The 27545-nt window shown below is 39.4% G+C and overlaps 1 protein-coding gene across 2 annotated transcripts in view; it reads right to left on the reverse strand.

Moving 5' to 3' along the window:
• LOC149565205 (uncharacterized) overlaps nucleotides 1-27545 on the reverse strand; it is a 321656-nt gene that overhangs the window by 280944 nt on the left and 13167 nt on the right. For both annotated transcript variants that reach the window (XR_016362018.1, XM_089818752.1), the window contains exon 2: nucleotides 21266-21791. Coding sequence is in view for 1 of the 2 variants with exons in the window: in XM_089818752.1 (XP_089674878.1) it covers nucleotides 21266-21791 (526 nt within the window). In the remaining variant the exon portion in view is untranslated. The remainder of the gene's footprint in view (nucleotides 1-21265; nucleotides 21792-27545) is intronic.

The raw sequence follows: 27545 nt of genomic DNA on the forward strand, positions 1-27545 counted from the left end.
TGAAAAATCAGTGTACTTACCTTGAAAGCATAGTCGCATTCCATTCTTCAAAATGACAAACAAAATCAGATTTGAGGACCACCTTGAAGGTGCTAACAACTTCACAGCATGGAAATTGAGAATTATGGTGATATTAAAAGAGAACAAGTTAGATTCATATGTAAAAGACAAAAGGACAGAACTGTTGACCCTATGGCAAGACATATTGTCAATTAGTGACAAAACACTTAAGTCATCCAGGAAGGTCAGTTAATACTGCAACCGAGCTTTCCTTCAGTCAGCATGTTTCAGTGTAGCCCGAGCAGATTAAGAATATCCTGTGTTGACCGAGCACTATCTTATGAACAGGCATCACGGTATAAACCGAGTTCACAGTATTCGTAGAGTTCTTAGTATGAACCGAGCATCCAATTCAAGTTAGACATGCTTCAATGTCACCCAAGTGCCAAAGTACTACTTGAGCATCCAGTGTTACCCGAATGCCAGAGTATCACCCAAGCTCATTGTATTGCCCGAGCATCAGCTTCAGCCGACCTAAAGATGTGACTTAATTATTGTAAAGACATCTCTAGTTTGAGCCGACTTGGAATGGAAATATTGTTTATATAAGAAAGACAAATTGCTTTGTCTAAGATGTGAAATATATGGAATATGAATAAGAGAAATGTAAGCAAGTGAAGCAAGCGAATATGGAATGCAAGAAGGTGATAGCGCAGATTGAGTAAGCAGGCTACCAAGCATTATAAAGGGCAAAGTAGAGACACATCTATCACAGTAAGGTGATTACAATATTCAAAGGATCTGTATCAGCAAATCAGTTGCAAACAAGGATCATCCTACTGATTGCATCCTAACAGTTGCTTCAGGTAAATCCTCTAACAAGGTGGACCTAACAATCCTTTGTAAGATCTCTTAACAAAGTACATACTTCATTGTATTGTAAAATCCTTTCACAAGGTGGACCTAACAGTCTTTCATACTCCTAACAGAATGGATCACCAGAAGTGATCAATTGTGAGCCCTAATAGGAGAACTTTATTACTGCAGTAGTGAAGTATTGTGGGTGTCATCCCCACCCCAATTTTACCTTCTCCTTGGAGGATTTCTGGGTTACCAAATATTGTGTCAAAGTGTTATGGTGTTGATTTCATTATTCCTTTATGTTCATGCATGACAGTAGATTAGATAATCTAATGAAGTAAAGCAAAAGTATTCTAAGCGAAAAATTTTAAGTGGTTCCTGATTCACCCCCCCTCTCAGTCACCTATATGTCATTGCATTTCTAACAATTGGTATCAAAGCAAGATTCTCCTATCAGAGGCTTAACAACTTGAGAATGAAGATCTAAGGAAATAAAAGTGTAGGAGTTAGAGAAAGTTATTGAGAATGACAAACTTGATCTACATATGGCTGTGGAACAAGTCAAGAAAGTCAAGGGGAAACTCACTCACTCTCTAAAGAGAAGAAAATAACTGGCTATATGATGAATGACAATCTATACATAGAAGAAATAATAGAAGACCTCTATAGAGAATGAAGTTCAGAAGACGCAGATGCAGCCATAGAAGATCTACTAGTAAGGAATGCTACTCTACAAGAAGAAGTAAGAAAATTGAAAAGAAAACAAGAAAGTCACTCGTTCAGGCTATGTGAAGTATTGGAACAAAAGAACAAAGCAATAAATGACAAAGAAATGGCAGATGAAGACAAAAGATTACTTGCAACAAGATTAAAAGAAAAGACCAATGAAATCCAGCAACTATCATGACATCAGGGAAACATGGCAAATCAGCTAGATGATGCAAATCATGAAATCGCCAATCTAAGAACAAAGAATGACAGTCTCCAAAATGAACTAAGAGCTGAAAAGGAACTCAATGAAGGTTGAGGTCACAAGAAAGTGTGAATCAATTGTATGAACAAACTCTGAATAGACCTTAAGGCACTACTGGCTTAGGGTATACTAATCAAATAGAATCATCACAGCAAGGAGCACACAAGAACAAGAGGCCTACATGTAACAAATGTGGGAAAACAGGTCATACATCAAACATTTGTTGGAGTAATACTTTGCAACCCAAGTTTAAAGGTCATTGCTATAATTGTAACAAATATGGACACAGGGCAAATGAATGTAGAGCCAAATCTCAAAGTTTGAAAGAAGTTGTTTTACATGTCACAAGCATGGTCACAAATCTTCTGAATGCAAATCAAATCAATGGACTCCGTATAATCAGCAAAATGGAACTAGACAAAGAGTATTTATTGGGTGGGACTACAACACATAGGGAATATGTCATTTATGTGGAGAATACGGTCAAATTGGAGTAAATTGTGTAAGAACTCACTTCAAGAAAAGACAAACTAATGTGAGATGTTATGTATGCAAAAAGATAGGTCATTTGACAAAAAAAATGTATGAATCGAGATACGGCAAATTCTGGTGAAGAAAACAAAGGTTGAACAAATCAAAACCCAGATGAATCAAAAATGGGTAAAGATATCAGAGGAAAACACAAGGCAAGACAATAATGCTATTATCATCCAAACCAATGAGTCGGGTGAAGCATCCACATCCAAGTAAGCAATCAAAGAGATGGCTGGAACTAAGAATTCAAGGAAGATCCTGCATCAGTTCCAAATAAGCAAGAAAGAACAATCCAAACATGCATATTCAGATGCACATATGTTATAATTGAGTGAAAACTCAGTTGTAACCAAATTGTCAATCATCACCGAGCTAAGCCAAGCTTCTCGATGATCAATTTATGCCAAGCTTAAGTTTGAAAACCTTGCCGAGTTATCTCACCTTCCATATACTAAGCATTTATTAGCCCCTAAAAGTTGAAATTTTATAAAAGATGGAATCGAAAGTTCATTTTCTCACTGCGAATTCAGAGATCAGTTTGAGCAAAGAAATTTTAGAACCCTAGGTGATCAAAAGTGATTTATTGTGTTATTGGAGTGAATTTGCAAGAGTACATTAAAGAAGGTTATCTATCTAGCTCTAGTGCGAAGGAGAAAAAGGGTTCTAAGATGTTGCTAAAGAATGTGGTCTGTTAGCTAGACTATGGTGACCCACATTATATGTAGATGCTAGAGAATGGGTCTTCAGTTGTGATAGATGTTAGAGGGCAGGCAAACCCCTAAAGAGAGATTTCATGCCATTGTTTCCATCACAGCCACAAGAACTATTAGAACGATGGGGGTTGGACTTTGTAAGCCTTTGCCTACCAGTAATACCCACAGATGCAAATACATATTGGTGGCAACTGAATACCTCACAAAATGGATAGAGGCACGAGCACTCTCCGACAACACACAACACCTCAATACAGCTAGATTTCTCTATGAGCAGATAGTGACAATGTTTGGCATACCACTACAGTTGACAAGTGACAAAGGGGTACACTTTGTAAACCAAGAAATCATAACAATGACAGGTGAGTACAAAATCTTTCATTATTTTTCCAATCCATACTATCTTACGGCATATGGTCAAGCAGAATCTACAAATAAAATATTGGTGACAATTTTGTACAAGGCTTGTGGAGTTGAAAAGGATATTGGGAGGAAAGACCTCTAGCAGTCCTATGGGCGTACAAGACTACCTACAAGACCACCACTGGGCGAACCCCTTTCACTTAATGTACGGACAAGAGGCAGTGATGCCAATGGAATATGCAATAACTAGCCTAAGAATAGTAGTTCAACACAAGTTAGGAGATGAGGAGACTTAAAGGGAAAGACTCAACACTAATAAAATTGAATGAAAGGACACTAGCTCAATAGGCAACTAAAATGGCACAAAGGAGGCAGAAATTTTGGCACGATAAGCATTTGAAGAGGATGAATTTTAGACCTAGACAATTGGTACTCAAGTAAGATGGGAAAAATGAGATAAAACCAAGCAAGTTCAAAGTACGTTGGCTTGGGCCATATAGGGTCCGAAAATAAAGGATAAAGGGTCACTTAGGTTGTCTACCTTAGATAATAAGCCCCTAAAAGACCTCATTAATGGATCAAAATTGAAGCTTTATAAGGAAAGGAGGGACTCAGTTTCTATCTACTCCATAGGTATAAGATACATAAAAGAAAAGGGAAAAGAAATAAAAGAAATAGAAAAAGTGAAAAAAGAGAACACAAATGTGATTGGAGACGAAGAAGAAACAAAGGGAAACTTCAAAGTAGCGCCGAAAGAAAATGTCAAGGGAGATGTAACAAAAATAAAACATAACAAGACCCCTTTATATAAAGCAAGAGGACAGCCTCCAGACATAACATTTTGGGGGCTAGGATATGGAAGAAGAAATTGAGGGACATACAAGGAGGACATGGACAAGTTAGGGAAGTTAGACGCATATAATGTAGAGCCAATGAGAACATACATGTATGCATAAGAGTTAGTGGAGAGCACTAGATATCAAAGCACAAAGAGAAGCAACCTACATACGAAACCCAACAACTGGTGTGCAAGTTGGAGAAGTAACTTGCATGCAAAGCACAACAGGTGGCTACGAGTTGGAGAAATAAAGTTCGGGGGTCGAAGAGAGGTAAATGGCGAACAAGGCACAACACACGACATATAAGAAGCGGGCATACTCGTACGAAAGGTTGGCGCCCGGGCTAGAGCACTGGGAGAAGAACACGTACACAAGGAAGGAGAAGAGGGGGTAGTCATATGACCCACTGGGGTACGAGCAAGATCATTGGCGAGAGGAATAGGACAGATTGGACAAGTACGAGCAGGGCATCATAATAAAGCAATGGTTCCAAAGCGGAATCACAGAGAGACATGAGGAGGGAAAAACGGTTGGAGCACATAGACAAATAAAGCCGCAGGGAGTGTAGTACATGGTCATAAAATGGTAAAGATAAGCGTTGGAAATCGAAGCAGAGAAAAGATTATTGATTCAAAGAAAAAGCCAATCCTGCAAGCGACGAAGGTGGTGAAGAAGATGTCGAGTAAAAAGAACTAAGGCAAAATTGCAAAAAAGACTATTGTTGCTAATGTCACTTTCAAAAGTATAGTGGGAAGTGAATGTCACACTTGGTCGGAAAATACAGAAGACAATCACTCTCTGAAAGAGGTACTCCACAGAGCAAAGGTAGACAAAATAATTTTTATGCCCATATTTTATTTAAAGGAGTTTGAATCTATAGTACAAACCATGGTGGATGGCTATGATAAGAAAGCTCATAAACCCATAGTCCAATATTCCTAGCAAACTCTAACAATCTCCTACTCAGTTAAAGAGATAAATGAGGTTTTTGGAATTCCCAATTGAGGACAGGAACTAACAAAAACCCTAATGACAATGGAGGAAAGAAAGAAGTGGTTGGGGTTAATGTGCAAAAATGATCTCACAAAACAGGACTTGGAGAGCATTCTGAGCAAAAAGAATAGTTGGAGCCAAAAGAAAATTTTCATAGCTAATGAGGAATGGCGATGCATTGTAGACTTGGTAAAAAAAAACTTACAACTAGAAGCCGCACATAAAACATTGCTATGCAGATGTTACTTGTGGTGGCTGGATTAAATAGGAGACGGGTGTACAACTGGGCTCAGTTTGTCTCAGAAAGATTACAAGAATTCATCGAGTTCAAATAAAGCATTCTACATGTCACAACATACAATGGCCTTATTCCTAGAAATAGTTCGAACACAAGTGATTGTTGAACATAGTGGGACATTGGTCCCAGCAAACAGAGTGGAACCCTACAAGCCAGCCATGACATATTGAGTTCACATGGACACTTTTGGAATAGGGTTAGGTGGGGGAGAGCCAAGGAAAAAAAAACTAGGACAGGTAGTGGTACAAGTAGCATCTACTGAGAACTCAAGTGAGAAGATTGGAGAGGACAGTTGAAAGGAGGATGAGACTTGTACACACACAACTTCAAATTCCTAGGATGAAGAAATTCGTCTAAGCCTGAAGGACGTGCTTGGAGATATCACTTTTCTACCAATAGGAGGAGGATCGTTGCCAAGCGGGGTACCTGAGTACGCCTAGATTCACCAAGCTGAGATTAGGGGTGTTAAGTTAGAAGTATGGAGGAGGCTCGTGCAGATAAGTAACAGGAGGAGGCATGTACCCAATTTGGTTATACTAAAGGGGAGGATGCCCCTACACAAGTCCATACCACTAGTACTAAAGAAGGCGTTTGTACTGTGACTACCACACAGGAAGATACAGTTGTTCGTACCATGGAGGGCTGTCGTACAAAGGACCATAGTATAGAGGGGGAAGGTGTATAGACAGCAATAGATTCCTCAATGGGGTGCAACGAGACTTTCATTACCAGGAGTAGCAAACTTGGTGCCTACAGATCAAAAAACTTGTACTAAGGTGATAGATCTCACGGGTCAAAAAAAGTGTGGGCACAAGGTAGGATTGCAAACATCGCAAGGTATAGAAGTAGCACAGCCTATTGCCTTGGTGGTACAAACAGCAAGAAAAACGAACGCACCGATTGAGATGCACGAGGAAGAACCCAGAATTGAAGTTGAAGACACACCAATTAGGGATACACTAGTTGTAGACATAGTACTAGAGGAGGCATTAAATTGCTTGAAGAAGTGGGGGTGGTACCTCCACCCTCACCAACCCCTTTGGAGGTAGAATGTCATGTCCCCTTCTTCGCACTAGTGTTATGGCGCCAAGTTAATCTATCTCCACATCCGGATAGATTAACGGCATCAACAGTCAAGATGCTTACTAATCACACAAGAGATTTATCTTAAGTTCATTTATTAAATTAAAAGTTCTTTGATAAAGTTACTTTATGTTTATAAAGTCATTTACTTTATAAAGTGACTTAAGTGACTACAAGACGAAATTGTTGTTTTATCCCACATCTCTTATTCCAATGCTTTTTCCTCACTTTGAGGTTATAAATAAGAGACTTAGCCTTGGGATTTGAACACACAAGAATTTATGAAATCAATATATTGACATGTTCTGGTTGCTTTAATGTGACTGACCTAAAACTCTGAGGACAAAATCCCTCGAGTTTGGTTTTCCGAGGAAGTTAGACGTCACCCCAATTTTTCCTCTTTGAAGCTAATGCACAATCCAGACAAAAATCGGCAAAGATGAATGTGATCATAGTTGGACCAACTGGAGGTAAGTACAGTCAAAGTACCTAGCAGTATATGATTTGAGTACATTAGTTGATCCCCATTTGGAAGAACAGTTATTCTGGCCACAAATGAGATTTTTTCTCTTGGTACGCAAACCCCATCATAGCATTTAGAGGACGTTCTACAGGCAGGAAGAGAGACGGCATTCCAATCACCCACTGAGCCATTAGCCTCTGCTCCCACCGGCATTCTGTTACATTCTCGTTAGTGTTGAAACACCAGTAGGAAGGATATTACCTCCGGTCAGTGACTAGCCTTATTTTGGAAGCCGCAGGTTACTTCAGAGTTCACGGGTAGCAAACCTCACCAGTAATAGGCGTCTGAACTTCACGTCTGGCAAGGAGGTCATGGCTGGTTGGACTTCCTTTAGTGACAGCACAAACCAGTAACATCTGCATCATCCACCAAGTCGGTTCACACACACAATTGACTCCAGGTTCCCTATTTTTATCTCAGTCACAACATTGTAACAACGTTGGCAATGGCTTTATTAATTCCATTCCTTCAGTGTGTTGTATTGCAATAGTAATTTTCTATTCAGTATAGCTCTAATTAGTTAATCCCATTGACAGTGTAATATCGGAGATTCTGCGTTATTCAATTTATTTCAAAATTTTAAGCATATGTTAGTATAGCTAATCTTACAGTGACTTCACAGTATACACTTTAGAGAACGTACACCAAATGTTTGACAATATTACTTAAGCAAACCTTTAAGTTTTTTGATCAGTTTGGACAGAGAATATTACATAGAAAGGGAAGACAAAACAGAAATACAAAATGAGAAAGTGGGACCATCCGAAACAATCTCATTGGAGGACAAAGCAAAAAGTCTTCTCAAAGAGTTACAAGTTATGGAACACACTACCAAGGAGATTATAAAGCAGGCTAAAGGTGAAAACGCGAAAACCTTGAGGCCATAGTCTGAACAGCAGAATCCTTGGCAACATTCATGAAGAGGAAATGCCATACAGAGTGGATCCTACTCCAGCAAAGTGGGTATAAGCAGGACGAAATAGTTGAGATTTGGACAGCACGATACACCATACTTCTAGCAAAGGATCAGCCACCCCTCATGCCGCACTCACAGAAATGGAGGTAGCATTCAGGACATACTTGGAACTTCAACAGCGAAAGGAATTGAAAAGCCAAAAGGAAAGAGAATGGAACTAAGAAATAGTAGTTCTAGAAGAAAAATGAAAGATAGAAAAAGCTAACCTAGAGGAGAAATTAGCAGCAGGAAAAGAGAAGAAGATGGATGCGTTGCATGTACTCCAAGGAATTTGTGACAAGCAAAAGGTTACTGAACAGGATCTCCTATGCCTCTGTGAATGAGCCCTGAGTCCAGGGACGTCTTCACAACCTACTTCTTGAAGTCTGATTTTCATTTAAGCTTTGTTGGTTAGTCGTCTAGAAGATGACTTCTTTTCTAGGGGAGATAAATGTAGTATGTAATAAATTAATGTTGTAACTGGAACTGGTTAAGCTTTGTTGGAATAGGGTAGTTACGAAGCGAGGGGATGCATCTGTTGGTTTTCCCAACCAATTGAACATTATATAAGATCTTTGGAATATGGATGATGGACTCATGTTTTTGGTAATCAATAAAGTAATAACATTTCCTCGCCATTTTGGTATTCTGGTACCAGTAATGAATGTCATGTTGGTACAGTTGAATGTATGTTATATTGTTGTGTGGAACATGTGTCAATAAACATTCTACATCCACCAAATCTCACACAAAGGACTCTGCCACCGCGGCTAAGTGAATAAATCGAAAGATATTGATCTCTTACTAAGCAACAATCATACTAACAAGTTTTTCTGGTTAGAGAAATTGAAGCAATTTATAATAGCAATAGTTTCAATAATCAACAAATAACAATAATTGAACGGGCGTCATCTCATGTCACAAGGGTGCGACTTCATTAAAGAATACCTCTCATCCCAGGGATCATACGCTTCCAACCCAATGAAGAGTATAAAAGACGCTACATCATTGAATGAAGGGCATTGAACAGCAGCAGAGGAAAACACATATACAGCAGAAATTACTAAACAAACAGCAGAGGCAGTCAAAAGATAGAAGAAATACTTGTTTGAAATACCTTAATTGTGTGGTATGGAAAAAATTGGAACATGATAAGAATTAGAGGATCAAACCAAACAGATACAAATGGAATATAAGCAGCAGCAGCAGACATTGATAGGTATAAAATCTAATATAAGGAATAAGATAAAAATGATCAAATATCATCCCTATTAAAAGCAGATATAGATGGAAGGAGAAAGAAAGAATATAAAGCATAGGAACTAAGGAAGGATTAGGGAAGGAATAGGAAAGAAATAACAAAGTGAATCTTTCAAAGGGCAAAGGGTTGTGACTCTTTCAATGGGTGGTGATGGTGAAAGGGTGTGACCATGGAAGACATGATGAAGAGGTGTATCTCTACCCAATATTGGAAGCTAAAAAGGGGAGAAGGGTTCATTCAAGGAAGAGATGTAAGAGAGATAAATTTGGGAAATGATTTAGCAATGGAGGGTGGTGACCCTATCACTAATGAAGTATAAAAGAGAATCATTCAAAGGTCAATAATGGATCTTCAAGCATTAACCCATTGAAACAAATCCTTTACTCATCCATAAATCGTTAATCCCTAAAGAAATCAAGAAAACAATCAATCAGCAAGATCAAGAAAAAAAATATCAATCATCGTCTTCTTGGGATCAAGACGAGATACGCTTCACTAATCAAGCATTGCAGTGAAACTATTTATATTTCTAATGTGCTATTGAGTTTAACTTATTTCCTTCAGAAATTTGCATTTATACCCACGTGATCGATGTAAGCTTGTGTACGTAGGCAAAGTAAATTTCATTTATCTCAATTATTGTGTCTATTGTTGTTGGTAAAATGTATAGTGTAGCTGACAGGTAGAGTAGCATCTGAACAGGTGTGTGACGCTTGACTCACCCCCTCGGAAAGGTATATGTACACGTCCAAGATGGACTTTGGAATCATCATTGTGATCATTGTAGTCATTGTATTCGGATTGTAATCAGCAAGTGCATATATGAATAAAGTATTTGTTATGCGTTAAATCGTGTTACACGTGTTAAGCTTTTACCCTGTACGGTAAACATTTGGCGTCGTTGCCACACGGACCTGGAACGAACGAATGATATGAAGATTAATGCCGAATTTGCTGAACAAGGATAGGAACAAGGTGAAAAATAAGGATGAACTACGTACAGCACAAGAAGTTTTAATTTTAGCACAGCAGGCAGAACACAGGTAGAGACTTCAGCAGATTGCCGAGGGGCACCGAAGGGGTGAAAAGGCACAGGCGGAGGGAGTGCACTCACCTAGTAGGCTGAGGAGTGCCGAGGAATTGCTAGAGGAGACTCGCCAACGCTTAAATTTCGCAAAGGAAACAAGAGAGGAGTTCCTTAACTTGTATACACCGAGGGGAGAGTGTCCGAACGGAAGGGAAGCAACTCGCATGGCTTGAAGTGTCGAGGGAGCATGAGTGTGGAGTGATCTCTTTGTTCCCAATACACCGAACGAACGGATACAAGCAAAGAACAGAACAATATCACTTGAAGACATTTCACCAGACAACGCAACAAAACAACGCGGGAGTGCAAAACAGCACGAGAGTTCAAAATAGCACAGCAGTTCAGAACAAAGCAGGAATTCAAAACAGCGCGAGAATTCAGAACAGCGCAAGAGCTCAAAAAAGCACGGATACACAAGTACCTCAGAATCAAAGGAAAGTAACAATGGCAATGTCCTAAAGAAAAATTACCCAAGTTTCACGATGATGGTTCAGCAGACCCTATCAAACATTGTAAAACGTGTGAAACCATATGGACGGCAAATGGTGTGACGGATGAGGATGACTGGGTCAGACAATTTCCAGCGAGCCTGCGGGGTGTGGCAATAGATTGGTTCTCTAACACCAGTCCTCAGAAACTCAATACATGGGAGAATGTTAAAAAAGAATTTATAGCAGAATTCAGATTGCTCTGAGATGATAATGAAATAGTGGCAGAGATATACAGTACTAAACAAGGAAAGAATGAAACAGTTCAGACCTATGCTAGACGATTGAAAGAACTGATTGGAAAGATGGAGAGTCAACCAACGGACGTTTCGAAAAAATGGTGGTTCGTGGAGGGGCTACGGCCAGCTCTTAAAAATAAGATGAAGATTGTACCACCGACGTTGTACACTGATGGGCATACTCGTGCCATGGATTTGGAAAGTGAACAAAAGACGAGTAAGAAGAAAAAACATAAATCCTCTGATTCGGATGATTCATCCTCGATAAGTAGCAGTAGCGATGAGGAGTCAAACAAGAAGGTGAAAGCATTACAGAAAGACATGCTTTTGGATGATGAAAGAATTCAAGAATTTGAAAAAGAATCCGGAGACAGTGAAGGGAGAACTATGGTGCACAGATTGCAAGGAGGATGGTCATACGAAGGGGTCATGCCCGAAGAAGCAATTTTGTGACATATGCAAGGTAGCGGGACATTCCTTGAAGGAGTGCCCGTTTAACTTGAAAGCAAAAAGACACCGGCAAGTATTACTAATGCAGGAAGCATCCAACAATAGCAATAACACGAGCAATGATGCAACTTCAGGTGGATATTGAAATAATAATAGACGCGAAAGGGGTGGAAACAATAACAATAACAATGGAGGCCAAAATAGAATACAGTATGATGCGAGTGGACGGCCGATGATACAATGTTGGGCATGCAATCTTTGGAGCCACTTCGCTAAAGATTGTCCTATGAAGGAGACGCCACAGCTACTGTGCAGATGGTGTGGTCCAGGGGACCATGAAGATTCAAAATGTCCAAAGCAAGGCGTAAATTTATTAAGTATTGAAATGTGTGATGAGAAGGTACTAGCGATCACACGAGAACAGGTGAGGAAAACAAAAAATCTGAATGCTGAAGAAGAGAAGGAGAGGTTACAAAAAGCCTAAATAGAGATAGAAAAGCAGATGAAAGCAGAGAAGTCACAAGTAAAAGACACTACCGAAACATCAAAAAGAAACTTGGCGGAGCAAAACATGGTGAAATAGATAATGCAAACAGAAGTGCCAATTAAATTAAACAACCTTCTCACGATGCCACAATTGCGTACGACTATTATAAATATGACGCTGTCCCCGAGAATGACGAAGGAAGCAAAGGATAGTAAGGAAACAATAGCGGCAGCAACAAACCCGATGTTGTTGGCACTTACGACAAATAAACACCCGACAATGGTGGAGATGGGGCATTTTGGGTACTGTGCTAACGGATACAATAGTAGATGGAGGATCGGGTGTGAACGTGTTGTCAAAAGATATTTGGAAAAACCTTGGACAACCAACACTATGGCCAGCTACTTTCCAATTACTTCCAGCAAATCAACATGGGATAAAGCCGTTCGGAACTCTAATGACACAGCCGGTAACAATTGGGACACAACCCTTTTTACTAGATTTTGTGGTCATCCCACTGAAGAAAAGAGGGTACGACGCCATCCTGGGGTGGGGGTGGCTGGTGCAAGCTAAGGTAAAAACATGATTGGAAAAGGAACACCCTATCCATGGAGAAAGGAGGCAGGAGATTCATAATTGATTTGCATACGCAAATGGTAGGAGAAGAAGCAGCGTCGTCGAACTCTGAAGGAGAAGACGAAGGCGAGAGTGACGACAAAGGGAAAAAGATGATGGAACCAGACGAAGAAGGGGTTCTGAGATTAGGAGGGTCAATTGATGACAACCTAGATTCCATAAATGGACTACTACACTGGCAAATGGAAGATTACGAGGTTTTTCCAAGCTGCAACGATTTGAGCGTCAAGGAAGAAAAAGCGAGTGATGAGTTCCCGAAGGAGTACAATGCTCTGAAGGAGGGAGAAGCGCAGGTGGATGAAACACCGGCCCATACGTTCAATAAAGATAAACCGATGAAGTATGAAGAGCCGACGGTGAAAACAATGAACTTAGTTGATGAGGAAAATCCAAAGAACATCCTCGTAAGAGATGATTGGAACCCAATGTTGAAGGCGGTAGCATTCAGAATATTCATGGAGTTCAAGGATGTTTTTGCTTGGACATATAAGGACTTAAAAGGAGTACCACCAGAGCTATGTGTCCATCGGATACCATTAATCGAAGGTGCGGTACCTATGCGGAAGCGACCGTACCGAATGAATAAGAACTATGCAACAAAGGTCACGGAGGAAATTGACAGGATGCTAGAAGCAGGAATCATTTTTAAAGTACAAACAAGTGAGTGGGTATCACCGATCGTGATATCCCTAAAAAAGGACACAACACAGATAAGAATATGTGTGGATTTCCGATGTCTAAATGCCGTAACAATTAAAGACCCGTTTCCAATACCCTTTACAGATAGCATTTTGGAATAAGTAGCTGGGCATGAAATTTATTCATTCATGGATGGATTCTCAGGGTATAATCAAATATCCATCGCCGAGGAGGATAAATTAAAAACGACATTCATTGTGGAGGATGGAATATATGCATACAACAGAATGTCGTTCAAATTATGCAATGCCCCGACGACATTCCAAAGGATTATCCTGTATATATTTGATAAAATGTCAGTTGGAAATTTTAAGGCGTTTCTAGATGATTGGTCAATTTTTAGCACAAAGGACAAACACATAATGGCGTTAGGAGAATGTATGGAGAGGTGCAGACAAGCAAGATTGGCGTTGAATCCAAAGAAGTGTAGATTTATGGTGCCACAGGGAAAGCTACTCAGACACAGTTTGTAAAGAAGGATTGAAGACGGATCCAAACAAAGTCCGTGTGCTCTTGGAGATGCCACCTTCGACACATGTATCAGAAGTAAAGTCATTTTTAGGGCACATCGGTTATTACCGAAGATTTATTTAAAACTTTGCAAAAATTTCTTATCCATTGGACAAACTCACCTGCAAGGGTGAATCTTACAGATGAGAGGATGAACAGAATGAAGCTTTTGAGGGACCAAAAAAAAGGTTGGCTACAGCTCCAATTTTAGCCTATCCGAATTGGGATAAAGAATTTCATGTCCATGTAGATGCATCAAATTATGCCATCGGGGCAACACTGGCGCATACTAGTGACCACAGGTTGGACCATCCAGTGTACTTTGCAAGTAGATTGTTGTCGAAGGTAAAGAAAAATTATAGTACCATGGAGCGAGAGGTGTTGGGGATGGCTTATGCAGTACAGAAGTTTAGACATTACTTGTTAGCCACTCCATTTGTATTCTACGTAGATCATCAAGCTCTGCTATACTTGATGAACAAGCCAATTATTCAAGGAAGAATAAGTCGATGGTTGTTGTTATTACAGGAGTTCACATTTAAGATCGTGGTACGTCCAGGAAAAAGTCATGTGAGTGCAAATCACCTATCAAGAATAAAATCGAGGGAGCCACCTGAGGGAGTTAACGATGATTTTCCAAATGCGCAGCTATTTCATATTAAAGTACTACTAACTTGGTACACACGGATCAAAGAATACCTATCGACGGGGCAATTTCCAAGTGACATGTCACCAAATAAAAGATGGAAATTGGTATTAAGGAGCCGAACATTTCAGTTAATCAACGGGCTATTGTATAAAATGGGACCGGATCAAATTTTGAGGCGGTGCGTTCTAGAGGAGGAGATTCCAAAAGTATTAAAGGAAGCACATGAAGGACTGACAGGAGGACACATGGGGCTAGATACTACTGCGCGAAAGATACTTCTAACAGAACTATGGTGGCCGACCGTATACAACGATGCCAAGGAGTGAGTCATTACATGCGATACAGGCCAGCAGGCCGGAAAAACCATTGAAGAGAGATTTTATGCCCTTGAATCCCTCGCACGCATAGGAACTTTTTGAGAGATGGGGATTAGATTTCATTGGACCACTGAAGGTGAGTAAAACAAGGTGCTGATATATTGTGGTAGCAACAGAGTACTTCACTAAATGGGTGGGGGCACGTGCATTACCAGACAATTCGGCAATAAGCACAGCAAGATTTTTATATGAGCAAATTATTACAAGGTACAGGATCCCACTCCAATTGACAAGTGATTGGGAATGACACTTTGTTAACCATGTTATCAGAGTACTCACTACTGAATTCACGATTTACCATTCACTGTCAAGCCCGTACTATCCAAGAGCTAATGGACAGGCTGAAGCAACAAACAAAATTTTGGTTGGAGTAATTTACAAATCCTATGCAGTTGAGGGAGAAGACTAGGAAGAAATGTTACCATCCGCTCTATGGGCGTACTGTACTTCATATAAAGTAACTACAGGACATACCCCATTCCAGCTGATGTACGGACAAGAGGCAGTGGTACCGACAGAGTTCATGGTACCAAGTTTAAGGATAGCACTCGAGAACAAATTAGGCGATATGGAGAGCTTAAGGGAGAGACTGTACAATTTGAACAAACTTGATGAGCAACAGCTGCAGGCGCAGTGGGCCATCAAAGTAACACAAAACAGGAGGAAGGCATAGCACGACAAGCACTTAAAATTAAACAACTTTCAACCCGGCCAGTTAGTACTGAAGTATAATGGACGAAATGAAATCGGGCCTGGAAAGTTCAAAGTTAAATGGGTCGGACCGTACAAGATACGAGAAGTTGGATATAACGATGCAATTAAGTTGTGGACACTGGACGGAAAAGAACTACAAGATGCAGTAAATGGATTGAAGTTAAAGATATACCATGAAAGAAATGATCCCCCGCCAACAAACAATTGAGGAAAGAAAAGAAACGTCTGTAAATAATGTACATATGTATAATAAGGAATAAAATATTGAAGTTAAACACAGTTTTAAAATGGCAAATAATAAACTATAAGTTTTAAAATTATGAAGTAATAAAGTAATAAGGCATAAAGGAGAATTATCAAGAAAGGATAGCCTGAATAAATTAATAAAGTAAGAAAAAGCATTGAAAATGATGTCGTACGGCCTTGAAGGGATATAATATGAAAGCAATATTCATAAAGCAATATTCATAAGCAGCATTCACAATTGAAAGTAAAAGACCATACGACCTTTTGTTAAATAGGAACCAGAATACCATACGGCCTTTTGTTGAATGGGATCCAGAAGACCGTACGGCCAGGTGAAATCGTTGGAATGAGGGTGCAAAGCCCGTACAGACTTGATTAGTTGAGATATTTCCAAAGATAGTAAATCAAAGAAAAAGTAAAGATAGTAAAGCCCAAATGGCCAGAGAAAGATCACAAAAAAGTCGAAGTGAAGTGCAGACCGTACGGAGAAAACAGAAAACACCACAGACCGTACGGCCAAGCATAGCAGGCACTGAAACGACCGTACGGTGATACCGTACGACTAGTAGAAAGCGTGTATGGACAGGGAATTGTTCCATCTTTTAAATCAGTGTTTGAATTGTTTAACACCATATGGAAAGAAAGTGGAAGGAAGGAACTTCCGTAAGGCAAGAAGAAGGAGAAGCCATATGGCATATGGCTGGAAAAGAACAATTCGTCAGTAGAGAGTAAGCGTACAGTCAGTTGGAGAGATAATTAAATCAGTATTGGAACTACAGTGGCAAACAGAGGAGAAAAAAGACCATACGCCAGGACAAAAAAGAGTTGAAGCAAAGTACCAATTCAGAAACAGAGAGCATTTGAAGCAAGTTCCCAAAGCTAGACACTGTACATAATTTAGAGACAAGGAACTAAGCCATACAGAATTGTGGGACAAGGTACGGATTTAAGAAACAGGAAGACTGTATGTTAGCAAGCAAGAGAATGGAAACAGCTATAAGTTAAGCCCCATACGGTTTCCGTATGCTGAGACAAGAAAGGAGGGAGAGAAAGGCGTAGATGTATTTCATAGCAACACAAGAGATTGTACAGCACATCTGGGAGAGAATTGAATACATGATCAAGTCGTACGGTGGAGGAGTCAAGTTGTTTCAAAACAGCAAGGAAACCGTACCGAGCAGGAGGAGCTAAAGCTAAGCTGTACCACCACCTCGGAAGCCGAATTCAATAAGGAAAGAAAACTATGTAGCCGTACCATAGAAGGTGTACAGTACGAAAGCCAGGACAAGAGAGGACATTATGAAAAAGTCTGTACAGGAGGTAACTGCCCTAATGGTTTGTGATTTATTCACAAAACGACAAAGAAGTGACAGTTATGCAGTCAACTGGAAAGAGGGCTTGGAAGAGGAAACTAGATGAAGACATTGCCATAAACAAGAACGCGAAGACACTACCTTCTGAAATTCGTGTAATAGGAGGGACCTATGCAAGGACTAGTGCAGGTGCAAGTAAGAAAAAAGCAAAGCAACCGAAGCAGCCGAGAGACATTCCTACAATAAAAAGTATCACATTCGAAGGGTTAAATGGTGCAGAGTGCCGGAAGTGGTTGCAGGAGACTCCAGACAACCAACCGGTGAAGGCTAGTACCCAAAAAGCTCAAGTAGAATGGGTAATACAAATGCCAGTATTTTGCATCAGAGACTACGAAGGGTTTTTGCGCATTATGATTGAAACGTATGACAGGTTCTCTCGAACTAGTACATTTGAGTATCTTGATCGCAATTTAGTAGTATCATTCAAACCGGTTGATTTTACATGAGTGTTTGGCAAACCTGGTCATGCTCAGGGCGGGAGAAAAATAGAAAGCAAGCCAAAAAAGATGAGCCGTAAAGTGAAGTTGAAGTTGATACAGCTTGTGTGCGGAGACCTATCGTAGGCAGAACAGGAGGCTCTTTCAGACACGTCCAAGGGTAGAGGGTTAAACAAATCTAATATTCAAGAGGGTCATTGGCGTTGCTTGATGGACATAGTGAAAAGCCGCCTCACAGGTTCGAGCCGCGCTTCGGATATCTCTTTTCCCCATGTAGCCATGAGGAACAAAATCTTGCACGATAGGGTATATGATTGGGCAGCATTATTTGCCGAACAGATGTCAAAGTTTATGACATTGCAGCATAAAATGTTTTATATGCCACATTATGCCATTGGTCTGTTCTTGGATGCGACGACGCGGATGATCCCAAATGATGCACTGGAGGCAAAACCGGGACCACTCACGCCTAGTGAACTACCTATTATGGAGTGGAGGCATTTGGATACTCTTGGCACCAAAACTGTAGGATAGAAGCGACCAAGGCCGATGGTGGAAACACAGATAGTGGCCGAAAGGAGACATCTTCAAAGGAGAGTGGGTCTAACGGGGAAGAAGAAGAGGACGAAGAGGTAGAAGTGATCACGACTACACCTTTGAGATTTTCGCGACCCGTACTTGCAGCCACAACACACTTGGTTCCTGTAGGCATACATGGTATCCCAGGGTTTGGACAGCTCAGGCAACCAGTGGTGATGACACCAATTTCAGCTATGACGTAGCCCACCGTAGAGACACGAGTTGTAGCGGAGTCACATCCGTCACTAACAGAGATAGCAGCTCCAGAGGTACAAATGGAATCGACTCGTGAGACTCTACCAAATACAAGAGGAGAGACTTTGGTACCTGACATGGAGATGGACGCAAAGACAGGGGTGATGGAGGTACCAGCAGGCGAGGAGTTGGGGGCATCAGGTGTCCGACTGGATGTAGTAAGTTCTGATGCGATGGTCACAGCAGATACGACATTGTTAGCATCACCTGAGCAGGACAGAGAGAGCCGAACCCAGAAGGTGAGTACTTTCCTGAGTACATGGTTCCACCGAACCCCGGCACCTCGAGTGACATACCTTCTGACACCCACAGGGGAAGCAATTCCGAAGAACACATTACAAGAGGTCGGGCAGGCACAGAGTGAAGGAGTACCGCATAGCGTTGTTGAGCGTATGGCAAAGGCGGTGGAGAGGGTTATGGGTACACAGCAGGAACACCCAGTAGCGCAAGAGACAGCAATGATAGAGGCATTTTTTTTTGATGAGGTCACAGCTCTAGCATCTCGGGCTCGCCAAGTGTTAGCTTTAGCAAAGACTCGAGCATTGGAGTCAATGGTGAAGGAGCTAGAGGGAGTCATATCCTTCATAAGGTTGGGATGTCCAACTGCCTTTAAAGCTCTAATTCATGAGATAGAAAATTTATACAGGGAGGCATACTACACTCTTTGGAGGAGTCAGGCAGATCAGGTAGCAGCTGAGAGAGCTCGGGAGGAGTCAGTTGTCGGGTTAGCTTCAGAGAGGGCAGCCTGGGAATCTGAGAGGGCGGCCTGGCAATCCGAGAGGACAGCCCTGTTAGCAAAAAAAGAACAGTTGGCAGCAGAAAAAAAAAGATGTCAACAGAGAAGGAGTTGGGAAAAGTCGGAGAGATGATGCAATCAGCCCTAGAGCTTCAGATGGAAGCAGAAGCAAAGCTAAAGATTAGGAAAGAACAAGTCTACAAGCTACGGATGGAGCCAAATGAGTTGAGGATGCGGACGCATCCCTCTATGTAGTACTTATGCATTGATGTATTTTGTTATTCTGAATTTTGTTGTATTGTCGTCCAGAGACGACTTTTCTTTTGGGGGGGATGATGTAGGTAAAATGTATAGTGTAGCCAACGGGTAAAGTAGTATCCGAACAGGTGCATGACGCTTGAGTCACCCCTTCGGAAAGGTATATGTACACGTCCGAAATGGACTTTGGAATCATCATTGTAATCATTGTAGTCATTGTATTCGGATTTTAATCAGCAAGTGCATTATATGAATAAAGTATCTGTTCTGCATTGAATCGTGTTACACATGTGTTAAGCTTTTACCCTATACGGTAAACATCTATAAGGTTAATTTATTAAATGATGCATGAAAAATGTTTTAAATCCTTAAAAACCTTTGAATTCCTTGGGTTTTTCAATTTGCCAAGTCCGAATGCCGAGTTTGAGTCCCAAACCGAAACCAACTTGCCCAGTCTGAGCCAAGTCCAAGTCATGTAACACTGATCCATACAAATGAAAACTGAAAAGATGGAAACACACACACACTTAGTCTGAATCATTTAATGATTTGAATTTTAAACTGTAAATGTACAAGAATGAAAAAACAGTTTTCCATTTTGGTTTCACAATGAGATATTCTAACAGTTTTGAGGTGAAATGTTCTAGATAAGTTGTTTAAAAAAGAGTACTTTGCAACCTTGAACATGAATTCTTTATTTGAATTCAACATAAAAAAGGCATTCACTTATAAAGAATTCACATCACAGAAGCAGCAAGAGTAAATTATGTGCAGAAAGTAGCAATCTCAACAATAGAGAAGCAGCAAATATCTGACCTGTACAGTACAGTCAGCAATCATGGTAGAAAAACTTCTAATAGATTAATCTATTGAGTTTGAGAATGACAGAGAAAAGTTTGAGCAGCTGAAAATATGTTTTTGTTTGCATTGTATTACTTACAAATATTGGTTTGGGGCTCAGGGCACATTTTTTACAGTATGAAATTATTCCAAACACATTTTAAATGACATCTGTCATCATGAAACATCATGGAATCAAACAAGCACGCAAAGTTTCAACTCCAAAGAAATCCAGACTAAAAAACTCTGCTCCTGTCTAAATCCCTGGACAAATCAAACCCAGTTTTGATTCTGAAATATATCATAGCCACAACAGTCTAGGCTTTGGCCAGTTTGATAAGTTAGTCATAATGTAATAAAACAAAGAGTGAGCCAACATTTATCACAAGTGACCCTAATATTTCTGTACCTTATGATGCAAGTAGTTCAATAATTATCAATGCAGTAAACAAACTGCATGACTAAAAATTTTTTGCATTTCAGAGAGGAAATTAAAATATAATCTCAACAATGACTGTGTGTAAATGAACTTAACTGAATCAGTCCATTGAAAATTCCAAATTTGTTGGTTACCAAACAATCAAACGATTGTGTATACATACATGCCACATTCACAGTAATTAATTTATCAATTCGAGTTTGGATGCTTATAATAGTTAATTGAGTCTGGTTCATACTGAAAGAGTAAAAATAAATATATCACCTAAAGAATAAAATAAAGGGCAAATGCCAAAAACAATTGGAAATCTAACATAAAGCAAGTTCATACTCATGAAAAGACCTCAGATGGACATTCAGGAAATGCATACCTGCAATGGAAAGAAATACGTTAGGAAGCTTAGCTGCACACAATTTCTCATCCAACATATGAAGTTTCTGCATGCCATTCTTCAAAAAGGACACAACAAACATTGTTTCATCTGAAGGCTGCTTCTCAAATTTAGAGAGTGACGATGAAATAGAATACATCATATTTGCCAGTTCTACAGCTGGTATTTCTGCAGTACCACAGCTACAAAGTGCTTGCAGAACACTAATGATATGCCTCATAAGGAAACGGTGTCGAATATCTATAAGAGCCTTCAAATGTCTTAACAGTTTGGCAACAACTTTTGTGGACAGAAGCGGTAATATGAGCTTCAAAGTATTTAGAATGTGGAGGACTTTCAATTCTTCACTGCAAACTTTGGTATCTACTTGAGTTCTTACTTTATTTCTTGAAGGAAGCCATTGCTTGAACAAGGCATAAACAGCCTTACTGGCCTTTCCAAGAACTAATGAGCCCTGGAATGACTTTAAGACATGCTCAAGGCATTCCTGCCCACATTTCCTTACCTGTTATCCAAATCAAAGGAGAGGTCAGCCACACAACAGACATGGTTAATTGATGTCCAACAGTTAAGAGTGCTCGGAGCTAATCACTACTCAAGAAAGAATGATAGAAACACAATGACAATGTTCGAATCACAAAATATTATGCCTATTGATCTATGCACACAGAATTTATTCTCTTGATAGCAGCCACACATGAATACTAGCAGTACATTAAACGAGAACAAGATCTCAAGATGATGAACTAAGGAATACAGCACTCACCCTTTAATAAGCATGAAACATAAGATGAAATGTTAGGTGGCTGGGAAATGTGTAACAGCTTTTATGTACCTCAAAGTAAGTGGTGCCAAATATCTGAAAGTGCCTTCATATGTATGAACAGTTGATAACAACTTTTGTGGACAGACATGGTAATTCACTTTACTGATTAAATTGCAAGTCTTTTATTTACCTAAATAAGTCTAATAAAAATATAAATAATCACTAATGATTTAGACTTATCTTCCAAGATCTCCTATGGGAGATAAGATTTCTATTTTGGAAGATTAAATATTTTAGCTAAATAATATAAAGATAGATGCAAGATTGCGAGATTGCGCCATGTGTCATTCACTAACGTCACTACTCCTGCACCGATCGCCATGTGTCACCTTTGGATTCGCTAACGTCGCTACTTCATTAGCCACCTAGATGCCACATGGCGACATCTCACTTTGTCGCCAAACTAACACATTGGGCTAGCGAGCACGCGATTTCGCCACGGCGCCTCCTGCACAGTCATCTTGCCAAGTCTCACCGCCACATGTCACCACAGGTCCATGTCCACCTGGTTTTGTACACATCACTGCCATGTGTTAACCGGCTTGGTCAAAATATATCACCTTATCACCCAATCATCAGAGTAGGCCCACGTTTGTGTCTTAAAAGGCATGAACCTTCTAGACAATTATGTATTATGTGCTCTCATATAAAAGTATTCAAAACAGTTACCATACTATCAATGCGGGATTACAGGTTTTAGCATCTTCCTTCATTCTTCACCGCTATTACATCATAGACCCTTGCGACTTGGTTTTGAAATGATTTATTGAGTATACGGTTATGAAAGAATACCACTTCACTCTCAACACAAGCCCCTTTTAGTCAGTTACAAAGGATTATGGGAGAAATTCACCTGTTCAATATTTACTGTTAGCCATTCTGAGCACAAATTTTGAAGGGAATTTAATACTGGAGGCTTCAAACTCTGGCGCAGTTGTGAACAAGATGCTATATTGCTATCGTTACTGAAGATCCATCTTTGGTAGTGATCTCCTATTTCTTACAAATTGGGCTTCCTCCAGTCAGCACTAAACCTATCCATTTATTAAAAACAAGCCCCCTTCGTGACTTCACTACTAACTGGCACTATGGTTCTTACACTTCCGCTTTGCTCGATGGTTTGGATCCAATCCATGCATGAACGTCTCTTAACGCATCATCATAGAAGACAATTCTTTCAAACTTCAGCTTACAAGGATGGTTATCACTTATGGGAATCCTGAACAGGCCTAAGTCTTGAGATCTCCTGGGACACTCAATTTCTTGTCTCATTTTTTACTGATGTACACAAATGAGAGAATTGTTAAAGGGATCTTATATGGCGGCATTTAACTCTGTCTAAAATGTGTTTGATTGCTTTATTAGAGTAGAATCAAGCCTCTTCATTCATTTCTATTCACGAGATCCCTTCTAATTTTGAGGTAGAATCCCCTGACCAGGATTTTCTATGCTTCAATCACACCTTCTACTGATTTGGAGTAGAGTTTGTTTGGCTGAGAGAAATCATGCTTTCATCTTTGATCTATGCTTAACCCGCACATCTATCTAACATATCCGTTGTTGCAAAAACTTCAACTTGTATACAAGAGCCACCAAGAACAGTCCATTTGTCTTCTTACTTGTCCTTGAATCCAGGCTCCACCTGCTATAACAAAAGTTGTTCCTCAAGATCTCACGGGGACTCTCCACACTCCAACGCTGTGAGGCGTTAACTATAATATCCCACATCTCCATCACACAAGGGTTAATGATCACGTAAGTCGGTTCTGGCAGATTTGAATGGAACAGTAACCTTTCAATCATTGCTAGAAATCCTAGGCTACTAAGTCAATGCTCATTTATTTGTACATGCTCAAACCATTTGTATTATCAAACTCGCATCCAATATCCCATTGAAAATGGAGATAAGAAAATGCACAAGTGTCAGGCTGATTTTATGTGTACTGGATTATGAGCCTCCATCACATACATCTGCACACCGTCTACATACCAAAACTTTTTTACTAGCAACAAAGTCAATATAGTGGAGTCAAAGCTATTAATTTAAAATGCCAACCAATACTGTGTCGTGTCCATAATCTATTTGGTTTCATCTGCATAGGGAATGTATTCTTTGCTCCATTGACCTATATAGTGACTGCAATCAAAACTAGTCTTCATGCATTGGCAAAATGTTACATTTTTTTTATTAGCCAAGCTCATGCCCCATCGGACTCTTCTCACTTGTTTAATTAAAACACTTCACTCATTAAAACATATAGCCTCTCCAACTAACTTTTCTAATACCATCTCTTCAAGGAAAACTTAATTTGGCAACGTGACGTGTGTGTCAAACTCAAACATGCATATGAATAAGGTTGCCTGATTTCCTCAGTCTCATTATAACACTTTGGGGATCAATAAGATCCCCTTTCACCTTTCTTTCGAACGTCATATTGAAAACTCATAATATATTGACTCAATAAGAAAAGCTTCAGACATTAGTTTCAAAAAGATCGGTGGAAAGATTTCAATAAGCGCGAGCATTAGATTTTGATTCTTTTCTTTTTAGTATCAATCCTGAAAAATGTGCAATTGACATGTAGATCAAGTTCTATTCTAGTGAAGAAAAGCTTATAGAGTGTTATCATGAAATGGTTTCAGAGAACAATTCACAAGAAATGCCATTTCTGAAGTGGAAATCAAGAAGTATAAACCACTGGATCTCCGTGGCATGTTTCATTCTCTCTTTTAAACTCCACTCTGTGTATAACCCCACACGTCCATTTGATCCAAAATGGCCATATGCACACTGAGATATTGCAATAATCAAGATCATTAAAACTTATTCTTAATAATCTTTTATCCCAATATGTTATCTCAGTTCGATGCCACCAGCAGGGTCCCAAAGTGGATCTGTCCTTTATGCAAACTGTTCATTTTTTGTGCTAGGAGGCCTCTAAACCAGCTTTTAAAACTGGCGAAATCAAACAACCCGGAGCTGAAACTTGGCATACTGATTCTCTGGTATACATATTCTCACTCTGCAAATTTTCATCTTAGTACGACATCCGAGTCAAAAGATATTAACCTCTGAAGTTACCTCTTTGACATATATCCTACAAACAGCTTGTCAAAAACAAGAAATTTCATTTGGATTTGGCTTTAAAAACTAATCAAATGGTCAATTAAGGAAATGAAACCTAGGACACTTGTTCTTTCCTATATGGAGAATATGCCGATTCATTTTTGGCTAATGACGAATAACTGGCAGCATTCGGCAAGCTCACAAAATTGACCTTTGGAAATTGCAGGCTTGGGCACATTGACAAAACAGAGATTTTTGCATGCGGAATGGACCTGGTAAAGTGTGCGGATGGATTTGTCAAGACTTGCAAACTGGCACACTTGGAGTATTTTGAGAGTAGAAAATAGTGGTGCAATTGGTTTGGCTTCATCTATCACAATTTCAAAATTACAACATTCCATCAAGCCTCCTGATCAATCTGCACTTTTAGTCACCAGTAAACTTTAGAAATTGCATTTGGAATTGCGTTTGAAAACTAGTCAAACAGATTCGTCATAAGCTCAAATTTGAAATATAAGATGTCTTTGACCCTAGGAAAGCAACGGAAAAAGAATTTTCTCAATCGGGTCAACCGGGTCAAAGTTGTGATCAGTCAAAGTGGGCTACTAGTAAACTGTTATAGAAGACAACTAGGCAGTTTTAACTTTTTTGCAAACAGAATCAGCTTGGGAAACCCATCAAACAAATTCATCAAACCTTGAAATTCCAGATTTAGGATGTATTTTATGACTACAACACAGCAGTATGACCATTTCTTTAAAATGCATAATGGGTCATAAAATATTCACTATCAAACAGGGCTTCCCGGAATTTTGAACAATGTGCATCAGCATGACAAAGATAAATACCCAAACTTGAGGAACTCAAAACCTTATCAAAACATGTCAAAACAACTTGAAATCTGAAACGTAGGTTCTTTGATATGCACACTAAGAATTCCCAAAGTAGCGGGTCATGACACTTTACCAGGTGCAAGATATTCAAATGCAAACTAGGCTTCTTAACTCTGTTTGACACGAGCAAAAATGCAGATTTCTCAAATGCTCAAAATGACACTTCACCAAATGACTCAAAACTTGAAACTAATGACCTAAGGTGCATGAACATACTAAATGAAGGGTAATGAGCACTTTGAACGCATACTATGACTCAAAACATCAGCCGGGTACACATGCTTAAAAAGCTCTTATAGGGGTTACTTAAAGCAAAATTTTCAGTCAGGTACTCAAATTGGGCTTGCATTTTTGAGTCCCAACATACTCATCTTAAGTTTGTTTAGGAAAGTTTCATATTCTATCTTTTGTTAATGTTTGTTTTTTTAGAAACAACATCTTTGAAGGTCTGTGTAAGTAACTTCCATTCATATGTTTAATATAACAATAACATCGATTTACCATAACATGGTAATACAGCAGGTCGAAAGGAAATCAAAAAATTTGACAAAAAAATTTCAAAACTTTGTATTTCATTTTTTTAAATAAAAATTATTAGAGGTATTTATGAATTTTTTAGGGTCATTTTCAAAAAAAATTGCTGGAAATTGTGAGCCCAATTAAGGGGTTTTTATCATGTGATTCCTGGTTTGAGCAAAAGTCCCTAATTTTTTATGGTTGCATGTGAGTGCTTATGCATTTTGTTAGTTGCATGTCCTTGCATGTTGCTTGCATGTGCTGTTTTAATGTGTGAAGTGTCCTGTTTTGCCACATGAAGGTTTATCTATTGGGTTTTAATAATTTTTTCCTCAAAAATTATCGGTTGGGTTTAATAATTTCTTCCTCAAAAATTATCTGTTGGGTTTTGTCGCTTTTCCTCAAAAAGAAGTTTTACATTCTCTAATCTGTATCTTAGATTATGTTTTTGGTTTCGATTGATTTTTAACTTAAAAATCATGTCTGGTTTTTTTAATTTTTCTCCTTAAAATTGTTGCTTCTTGCAATTTATTGAGTCATAGTGCTCATCTGCAAAGTTTTTGGTGAATCATCCTGTGGTCTTCTTTGAGGCGTATAGCTCACCTGCAAAAGGGTTTGGCAATTTCCCTCAAAATTGTGGTTTCAATTTCATTTTTGTGTCTCTGGCTACAGGGAGTAATATCTCTATTACCCAACATCAAATTGGATGGCTTCATGGTAATTAAGATTTTTCCAGATCTAGGGAGGGTCTCAGTAGCAACAAAATGTTATGAGAATTTATTACCATAAGCCATGTAGTCTTCTACAGAATAGTTAGATGATGACCTTTAAGGGAGGGTATTAAGATAATAGAATGTTTCTTTAATGGTCATCTACTTGTCTTTAATTTGTTTAGGAAAGTTTCTTGTTCTATCTTTTGTTAATGTTTGTTTCTCTTAGAAACAGCATCTTTGTAAA

This window comes from Cupressus sempervirens, chromosome 3, assembly GCF_028749045.1.
Source record: "Cupressus sempervirens isolate cs-2001-9-10 chromosome 3, ASM2874904v1, whole genome shotgun sequence".
In the NCBI taxonomy this organism is placed as follows: Eukaryota; Viridiplantae; Streptophyta; class Pinopsida; order Cupressales; family Cupressaceae; genus Cupressus; species Cupressus sempervirens.